Genomic DNA, 10,802 nt, shown 5'->3' with positions numbered 1-10,802 from the left:
AGAAAAATCAGGATGGCCTCAGACTTCTCTACAGCAGTGTTCAGTACCAGAAGTTGTAAAGTAACATCTACATGTTTAAAAGGACCAAGAAGAGAAAAATAAAAAAAAAAAAAAAAAGATGCGACCTGTGTGGGTCCAAACTAACAATCATGAAAATACTCAGAGACTATTTCCCTTACAAACACTTCTTTAGAAAATTATGAAAGAACGTCAGCTAACCAAGAGGCAATATAGAGAAACTATATCAAAAGGATTCAAGTGAACGTTGACTATAATAACCATAGAAATTAAACTATAATAAACATGGGGATAAGCATGAGAGAAGAGAATAAGCATTATTAAATGTCTGCACAATATAAAAAATTATTTAAAATTTAACTGGAAGGGAAAGGTAGAAACAAAACATAAGAGATGAAGTATGTATAATGATTACCTCAACTGAAATATCTAGGGGATAAACATGTTATTTGGAACAAATAAATTAACTTAAACATAAATATGTATAACAAATAAAACAAAAAATATAAATATCCAAAATATATGTATCATTGACAAAAATCAACCAATAAAGGACATGGAAAAGAAGGAAGAGGAAGAGATTAATTTTATCATTACTCATAATAGAGAACAAATAAATACTTTCTAAATAAAACTTCATAAGAATTTAACACTTTAAAGTGTTAAAGAGGGAAGATATCACTTTGAAGACTAAGGTATACTTGACCCAAGCCATGGTATTTTTCAATAGCCTCATACACATGTGAAAGCTGGACAATGGATAAAGAAGACCAAAGAAGAGTTGATGCTTTTGAATTGTGGTGTTAGTGAAGCATGCTGAAAATACCATGGACTTCCAAAAGAACTAACAAACCTGTTCTGGAAGAATTGCATCCAGAATGTTCCTTAGAAGCAAGAATGGCCAGACTTCGTCCCACCTACTTGGTCATGTTGTCAGAATGGACCAATCCCTGGAGAAGGATATCATGCTTGGATAAGTAGAGGGTCAGTGAAAAAGGGGAAGTCCCTCAATGAGATGGATTGACACAGTGGCTAGAACGATGGGCTCAAGCATAGCAAGGATTGTGAAGATGGCACTTTGAAGTGTTTTGTTCTGTTGTATGAAGGGTCACTATGAATCAGTGCTAACTTGTTGACACTTAACAACCAAAAATTAAAAAAAAAAACACACTAATAAATATATTCTAAATAAAGAAATAGAGGGCCAGGGGTATTAAATAAAGTTGTAATTATAAAGGTACCAACTGAAAGGATGCTGTAGTGCACTGCCTACAATTAAAAGGCATCAACTCTTCTTCAGTCTTCCTTATTCATGCGTATGAGACAACTGAAAATACCATGCCTTGGGTTAGACATACCTTAATCTTCAAAGTGGCATTCTTGTTCCTCAAGAATTCAAAGAGGACTTTCGCAGCAGATTTGCTCAGTGCAACATGACATCTGATTTCTTGACTGCTGCTTCCATGAATGTTGATTGTGGATCCAAGTGAAATGAAATCCCTAGAATTTCAATCTTTTCTACAACTATCATGATGTTGCTTATTGGTCCAGTTGCAAGAATTTTTGCTTTCTTTATGTTGAGGTGTAATATACACTAGTCTTTGATCTTCATCGGTAAGTGCTTTTTGTCTTCTTTGCTTTCAGCAAGCAAGATTCTCTCATCTGCATATCACAGGTTGTTAATGAGTCTTCCTCCAATCCTGATGCTGCATTCTTCTTCATATAGTCCAACTTCTCTGATTATTTGCTCAGCGTATAGATTGAATAATTATGGTGAAAAGATACAACACTGACACAGTCTTCCTGATTTTAAACCATGTAGTATCCCCTTGTTCTGTTTGAACAGCTGCCTCTTCCTCTATGTATAGATTTCTCATGAGCACAATAATTCCCATTGAATGGAATTCCTATTCTCAATGTTGTCCATAATTTGTTATGATCCACAGAGTCAATGCCTTTGCATAGTCAATAAAGCGCAGGTAAATATCTTTCTGGTATTCTTTGCCTTCAGCCAAGATCCATCTGACATTATTAGGACATCCCTCATTCCATGTCCTCTTCTGAATCCAGCCTGAATTTCTGGAAGTTCCCTGTTAGTATACTGCTGCATTTGCTTTTTAATTATCTTTAGCAAAATTTTACTTCTTCGTGATTTTAATGATATTGTTTGATAATTTCCATGTTCTGTTGGATTACCCTTCTTTGGGATGGGAGCAAATATGGATCTCTTCCAGTCAGTTGTCCAGGTAGCTGTCTTCAACCACTCATCTATCAGTTTGCCATCCTGTAGTGGTTTGTGTATTGTTGTGAGGTTGGAAGCTATGCCACAATGTTTCAAGTACCAGCAGGGTCACCCCCAGTGGACAGGTTTTGGCAAAGCTTCCAGACTAAGGGAGACTGGGAAGAAGTATGGGGCCATCCACTGTGGGAAAAAAAATGTCCACTGAAAACCTTATGAATAGAATGCTATTGGGCCTCAGTGAAAAAGAGAGCATATGACCATAGAACATCAAATGACCACACAGCCAGCCAAAGCTATTCTTTATGAGCTAGGTTTTTGTCAGACATGCTAAGACACAATGTCTGGTGGGACCAAGAGAAATGCATCCTAAGATGGAACTGGGCATTTAAGATAGGGCATAAACAAAGCTAGAAGTCACAATATGTTGCATAAGCAGATGGTTCAACTCCTACTCCCTTGCCATCAACCATTGTCAACCTCAACTCACACTTATGGCCCATGGCAAGTCCCTCAAGTGCTGATAAAGTGAAAGAAACTACAGCTTTGTTCACAAATGGGTTGTCTTAATATGTGGTTATAAGCCAAAAGTAGATGGCCATTGCCCTGTAGTCCCACTCATGAATGCCCTTGAAAAGATCAATGAGAAGAAATTCTCTCAATGGCCAGAACTTAGGGCAGTATCCCATATCATCCGCTTTGTGTAGAAAGAGAAGTATCCCAAGGGAAACTTCTTGACTACATGGCAATGGCTTAGCTGTATTGGTTAAAGTGAAAGAATAAATATTAGACAAATAGGAACAAAGAATTCTGGGGAGAAAGAATGTGGCTAGATCCATGGGAGTGGGCATGAAGTGGGGAGGTCTTTGAATCTCTATTAATGCACAAGAGCACCTCCCTCAGAGAAGGCACTAAATAGCCTAGTAGACAGAATGAATCATCCACTTGACATCAACTAACCTCTGTCATTCGTCAACTCTGTGGTGGAAAATGGGCCTTGGATACATCAGTCACAACTATAAACTGGAGGGACAAGAGTGTCTCATCCTGCATAATCACTAGCTACATCAAATGAATTAGTCCATGTGCACAGCAAAGCTTCAATAACTATTAACTATAATTATTCTTCCTATCCTTATTACCTGGAGTATAAATTACTAAAAAGCAATATGTAACTGAATTCAAAACTTGAAACATGTTTATAACTTTTCTTATAAGATATGATAAATTCCATTCTTCAGAACTTTTTTACAGAAATAGAAATGTGCAAAATATATCTATGATGTTCTCATCAATATCACTTATATTCCTGAAAGATTAAATACAATACAATATCAACTTATTATTCATTGGTTAAATGTATTATTACATGTGTAAATAATATGATAACTTGTAGCTAATGAAAGTCAGCTTCTTGTAAGATATTTAAGAATATATGTTAACTGGAAAGAGTAAGTGTTATTAACCAAAATTATGACTTTGTTTCAGTATATGCTTATATTAGAGAAAAAAAAGTGATAAAAATATAAAATCATGGGGAATCACAGTGAAACCTGTGAGAGTACTCACTTGATAGAGCTGCGATGTTTTCCTGGGTCTCACAACTTTTTTTTCCTTTTGACAAGGTGCAGTCACTACTTTTCTATCACTCTCTATTTAGTGGAAAATATTTGAATTTTCCTTCTCTGACAGGTTTCTACCTAATAGAGTTTTCAGCTTTCACAGATTTTACTTATTATATCAAGTAACAAAATGTACCATCTAAAGGAATATATAGAGAGAATTCTGTCACAAAACTCTGCAAACTCAGAAAATGGCAAAATGAAGCCATCACTCAATTCAGAAAGGACATTAGTTGAAAATTACAATACCTGTGAAGACACCACTGGAATAGATTGTTGAGATGACTGCTCAGAAGTCATCATGACATTATACTCCACAACTTCTCCCCTTGTAACATTATCTGCTGGCTTCTCCCAGGATACGTTGAGAGAGTGTGATGAGAGAGGGAAGACTGAAGGAGGGTTCATGAATACAGGCACTGTCAATGGCAAAAACAAAATAATGAATGCTGTACTCAGAAGGCTTAAGACTGAATTCACAAGTTTATTCTTTTTTCTGAAATACCCTTTTGCTTATAAAATGTTCTGATTGTTAAAAATCAGTGAATATACTAGCATCTCTAAAAGGTATTCACCTTTTCATGTTAACTGCAAGGATGTTCTCCATCTTCATATTACCAGCAAAGGTATTATCCATTTATAAAATAAAAATCCTATGGTAAATTGCTGATGTTCATGAAAGTAATTAGGGGATAATTGAGCTGGAAACTACAGGTCTTATGTAGTATTTGAAAGAACTCACAAAAACAGTACATCTCAGTCCACAAAATTCAGAACAGTGCCTAGTGATATAACAGGTTTCTTGTGTAAAGGAAAATTCCAAGGTAATATTGGTACTGTTCAGGAACAGGTAAATCTGAATTGTTTCAAACAATCCCAAAGAAAAATTTTTAAGTTTTTTTATAAATCTTGATTGTAATGTTCAGAGTACATACACACATATATTCCTCTCTGCCATCCTTGAGATCTTAATGTGGATTTTAAATGTGCTAACAAAAGGTGTATTATCAAAGGACCTCATCACACTTCCATTAGGCAGTGACCCATAAGATTATGAGGGTCCAGTATTACAATTTCACCTATTACTTTTCAGTTCTGACCTTGATTTTCCCCTTCCAGAATGCCATGCCTCATCACTTGTGCTATCATGGCACTATTATTTGTCCAAGATGGCTAGAAGTCATTAAGAGATGCTCAAGTACAATGCACATTTTATTCATGATATGATTCCCTTGGACATCAACCTAAAACTACTCTTCATCCTCTACAGTCCTAACAAATTTACATCAAGACTTGGGTTTCTTGGATATCCATAAGTTCAGAGGATAAGAAGAGGTTTTTCTTTTTTCTTTCTTTTTATGAAAAGTTCTTAAAATATGATGTATTTTAACTGTAAAGATTAAGGCGGAGGGTTAAAAATCTTGTTTGATTTAGTGACAATATCTGAAAAAAAAAAAACTAATTCTCCTTCCTTCCTTATCATATTGCCAACTGCTCATAAATACACTTATGTATTACAGATTTTAATGTCTAGGTTTCTGTCACCACATATCATTTAGTACCTAAACTATTCATTTGGAATGAGAAATGAAAAAAAAAAAGATATTATATTAGTAATTATTATCTCTTTCATTGAATATCAATTGTGCTAAATTTAGACTGAGATGATGTGTGCTGCTAACCCATTTCAGGACCAGAAACAAACATGCCCCAAAAGACTGCCCAATGCTTTAGTCACAGCACCATCAGAGGTCCTCTTCAACCTTTGAAGCAATAGCTAAATAATCTACCTTTGTTGTCCCTAAAACTTACTTTACATACTTTATGATATTATGTATTTATAACCAACCCATATATTAAAATTGTCTATGACCTATGCAACCCTCAGGAGCTCTGGTAGCATAGTGCTTAAGGCACTTGACTGCTAACCAGAAGACTGGTGGTTCAAACCCACCAGCCACTGCTCAGAAGGAAGGCTGGGCAATCTACTTCTGTAGTGATACTGCCTCGGCAACCCAAGGAGGGGTCACTATGAGTCAGGGCCAACTTGACGGCACATAACAACAACAACAACAACAACATGCAACCCTGTAATTTTTGCTTTTCAAAATGTCCTTCAGCATTATTGAATTTAATCTGAGGCAATACTTTAATTCAGGAGTTTTAAAAGTAGAATTCAAAGAATTGATCTTTACCTGATTCTCCTGTTCTTTCTGACGTCCAAGCTGAAGACACACTACCAGCCATATTCATAGCTAAGACTCTAAACTCATACTTGGTGTATGGCTCCAAGCCACTGATGATTGTGCTTGTTTGAGGAGGTTGCAGTGCATTTTCATTGGCTGATTCTGTAAATGGGTAAGGACTGAGCCAGCCACTGCTCTGAAAAACTCTCCTTTCTGCAGACATGGTTTCCCCATCATAACTCAATCTTTTCATGTACAGTTCATATCTTATAATTATTCCTAGAAAAATGAAACAGGGAACCAAGTAATTCATTACACAAACTGGTCAATTTTAGGGGGAGGTGGCAGTGGGGCTAGGTCAGTCAAAGAGTGCTGGTTTTTCATTCTTCTTCTGACAATATTACTTGTCTCCTTTCTTTAGTAATCAAGCTAGGTACTTACATAAGACAACCAACTAAAGGATACATGGATTATGAAATACTACTAAGAGGCATACTTGAGGAAAAATCAAATCAAGGGCAAAAGTGTACACACAAAAAATAACTTATGTTTGGTAAATTCAATATTTTTCTGGATGAAGGATCATATATTCTAAGAATGACTAGTTACTTTGGGATATTTGATCATTGTAACTCCAATATATATAATTTCAAATTTGGAGATTATAATTTAACTATCTATTTAGCTTAAGTCTTGTTTAGATAAATGTTAGAATATTATAGTGAATTTGTGAACTTCTATTTAGTTTTATCAGGTAACTTAAAAATGTAAGTAACATTTTCCTTTGATATTTGTATGATATTAAATTACTAAAAATATATGAATGTATCTGGCCTATATAACCAAGAGTTCAACCATCTGAACACAAAAATTAACTTAATGGAGTCAACTAACCTATACATTTTTAAAAATTATTTTACATCCTATTCTTGCTTAAAAGAGAAAATTTACTCCTTTTGGGTGCTTTAATTTGTGACACAGTCAAATATAATGCATTTCATAAGTAAGTGTCAAATTATAAGCATCATTTGCATGGTGGCAGATGTCATTAAGAGCAAAGATAATACTAGCCTTTTAAGGGGCAATTTAATTGAATGGAATTTTTTATTAGATTAAAAGAAATATACTCGTTTCACTAACTGGGACAAACAATAGTTCATGTCTTTAGAAAACTCAATTACTATATCCTGAAGCTATAACCATGAAAACAATTGTCAGACTCTCAGTGTACTATTCCAAACTCCTAGATTCTCATTCATGTTTTTACTCAGGAAGAGTAAATCTGGGCCTCGAATTCCTACCATTTGATTCCAACGGTGGCGACCATTCTATGTGAAGTTCTGTGGAACTGATCTTCCGCACCTCAGGTGGACTTAGCCTTCGGGGAAGGGCCTGGGCTGTGGTCACTGTAATAGGCAAGCTATGCAAACAGCCCCCACTAGTACATGCCTGTACAAAGAAATGGTATGTGGTGAATGGAACCAGATTCCAAATGGTAGCTGAGGTTTCATGACCTTCATAGGAAGCACATGGCTGGGTGCCATCTAGAGGAGCACAGGACAAAACATATTTTTCTATAGGACCAGAATCATTCGAGGGTGTGGTCCAGATAAGTGTCACAGAGTCTGAGCCAATAGGAATGATATAACTTAAGTTCACACTTCCTTGTGGGATTCCTGATTTTGTCCTGTAAGTGACAGTTGCACTCCTGGTTGAACCATGCACATTGGTGGTCTTGATGTAATAGGAATATGAGGTATACGGAGACAGGGTGGTGTCTGAGAAGTATTGAATATCTGAAATTTGAAAAAAGAAGAAAATAGTTACAGTCTACAAATTGGTAAGGAGTCTTTTCTAATTACGTTACTACTATATAATTTAACTACATAAGCTATGCAAATCCATTTTTTGAATAACAGTATTATTTAAATAATGCATATACTGTTTACTTTTATTATTCAGTGTAAAGTAAAACAGAAGTGTCACTTGTAGTAAGGAATATTTAGAAGTTGTTCAAGCTCTTGCTGTCCTCTTTAGATAATATAGTGTCCTTTTTATAGGAGGTGTAAAAGAAAAGTATTGCACTTTTCTGAAACAGAAATAACTGTTTCTTCTGTGTAACTGTTTTATCTGTCAAACACAAATACTATAGACTAGCGTTCTGCAAAATACACCTTATAGGCAGTATCTGTCCCTTGGCGAACACTTTGATAGGAACTTTCCCTGAATTTCTGACCTATGGAAACTGTGAGATTATGCTATTATCATATCAAGACATTAAATTTTTGACACTTTAATTATCAGCAATGGAGAATTTATAAAAGGGTAATTATGGGCAAGCCGTACTTCTATGCATGAAGGATTGTGGGGGGAAAAAAGGAAGATATATGAGGTTTTTGTTTGTTTATTTATTTACCAAAAAAAAAAAAAAAAGGTAAAGAATGGAAATGATCAACTATGTGCCTGAATCTCCCCATTCTCTGAAGGGGGGTGGGGGAAAGAAAAAACTCAAACCCACTGTCATTCAGTCATTCTGACTCATAGAAACCCTTTAGGAAAAAATGTTGTTGTTGTTGTTATGTGCCATCGAGTTGGTCCTGACTCATAGCGACCCCTTCTTGGGTTGCCAAGGCAGTATCACTACAGAAGTAGATTGCCCAACCTTCCTTCCCAGGAGTGGATGGTGGGTTTGAACCACCGGCCTTCTGGTTAGCAGTCAAGTGCCTTAGGCACTTTGCTACCAGAGCTCCCTAGGAAAAAGTAATACTGTCCCGTAGCATTTCCAAGGCTGTAAATTTTATTTATTTATTTTATTGTGATTTGGGTGAATATTTATAGAGTAAATTCACTTTCTATATAGCAGTTCACACACACTTTGTCTCATGACATTGACCACAGTTTACTACAATGCAACAGCTCCTCTCCCACTTCCTCCCCATAGTTCCCTCTTCCCAGTGTCCATCCCTCCATGCACTCCTGTCCCCTGAGCTGCCTCCCTGTGCATAAGCAGCCCTTCTTTCTCTCCAAGGAGTGTAACTACCTGAGGTAAATGTTCAACTTATATGCTTGTATTTTGTTTGGCTGGAAATCACAGTTGTGGGTTCAATTCCAGAACTGAAGAACAGCTAGGGGCCATTGTCTCAGTGGTTCCACCAGGCTCTATCGGACCAGCAAACCTGGCCCCCCACCCCCTTTTTTTTTCCTCCAAGTGATTTTGAGTTTTGTTCCACATTGTTCTCCCTCTCTATCAAGGATCTCCTACATAGATCCCCTTCCAAGTAGATGAAAGTGGTAGCTGGGCACCATCTAGTTCTACTGGTCTCATAGTCATATAGGCTGCAGATCGGATGGTGTACCAGTCACTAGGAGTAATTGTTTCCATGAATTTTGGTTTTCTTCATTCTTCTTTGCTCTGGATGAGGAGAGACCCATCGTTGTACCTAGATGGCAGCTTGCTAGATTTTAAGATCCCAGTTGCTACTCACCAAAGTAGAAGGTAGAACAATGTTTTGTATAGTATGTTATGTCAATTAAGCTTGATGTCCCCTGCGACTATGGTCCCCAGCCCACAGGTTCAAATATATTCGGTCCCTCTGGGTAGCTGGCTGTGACCAAGCAGTGACCACAACCTTGCCCCTTGTCAGCTCTACTATACACCTGGGAATTCTGATCATTCACATAAACTTATAGGACCATTGTCTGCCAACCTTGTACATGATCTTGGATACACTCCCCATTTCATAGACATACCTAATAGTTCAGCCTATCCACCCATGTATCCACCCATATACCCATGCTTGCCTTCACTGACAATGCAAAAGGGTTCATCTTTGTTGTCTGTACCTCCCATGTACCTCTCTATGTCTTTCACATCCTCAATGCTGCCATATTGGTCACTCATATTTGGTACACTGCCCTTCCCTTCACCCAAATCAATACTTATATCTATCCATCTAACAGCATTCCCTCCCCTCCCCTTCCACCCCTGGTAACCCAACAAAGAAAATTTCCTTATAGATAAACTTTTCCAATAATGGACTAATACAATATTTGTCCTTTTGTGATTGACTTATTTCACTCAGCATAATGTCCTCCAAGTTCATCCACCTTATGTGGTGTTTTGCAGGTTCTACATTATTCGTTAGTGTTGCATAGTATTCCATTGTGTGTATGTACCATAGTTTGGTTATCCATTCCTCAGCTGATGGAAACCTAGGTTGTTTCCATTTTTTGGCTATTGTAAATAGTGCTGCGATGAACATGGGTGTGCAAATATCTGTTCTTGTCATGGCTTTCACTTCTTTAGGGTATATACCTAGTAATGGAATGGCTGGGTCAAATGGTATTTCTATTTCCAACTTTTGAAGGAATCGCTATACTGTTTTCCACAATGGTTGTACCATTTTATAGTCCCAACAGCAGTGTATGAAGGTCCAAATCTCTCCACAACCTTGCCAGCATTTGTTATTTTCTGTCTCGTTGAACTTTGCTACTACTACTGGAGCAAGATGGTATCTCGTTGTTTTTATTTGCATCTCTCTAATAGCCAATGATCATGAGCATTTCTTCATATGTTTGTTGGCCGCTTGAGTATCCTCCTTGGTGAAGTGAAGTTATTGAGGTGTTGAAGTTTTCTACAAATTCTAGAGATAAGTCCCTTGTCAGATATGTCATTACCAAATATTTTTTCCCAATCTGTAGGTTCTCTTTTGACTCTTTTGGAGAAGTCTTTGGAAG

At 36.8% G+C, this 10,802-nt stretch overlaps 1 protein-coding gene across 1 annotated transcript in view; it reads right to left on the bottom strand.

The window, feature by feature from the left end:
• The window catches only part of USH2A (usherin), a 1,482,371-nt gene that overhangs the window by 1,045,193 nt on the left and 426,376 nt on the right, over nt 1-10,802 (bottom strand). Inside the window, exons 16-18 of the mRNA XM_007952540.1 lie at nt 7,367-7,861; nt 6,075-6,344; nt 4,129-4,298 (exon numbers count right to left, since the gene is read on the bottom strand). Coding sequence (XP_007950731.1) covers nt 4,129-4,298; nt 6,075-6,344; nt 7,367-7,861 — 935 coding nt within the window. The remainder of the gene's footprint in view (nt 1-4,128; nt 4,299-6,074; nt 6,345-7,366; nt 7,862-10,802) is intronic.

The sequence above is a fragment of the Orycteropus afer genome, unplaced genomic scaffold (assembly GCF_000298275.1).
Source record: "Orycteropus afer afer isolate SDZICR_OR568_19922 unplaced genomic scaffold, OryAfe1.0 scaffold00013, whole genome shotgun sequence".
Classification (NCBI taxonomy): domain Eukaryota; kingdom Metazoa; phylum Chordata; class Mammalia; order Tubulidentata; family Orycteropodidae; genus Orycteropus; species Orycteropus afer.
Note: the sequence above shows the minus strand (reverse complement) of the source record. Positions and strands in the feature narration are given on the sequence as shown.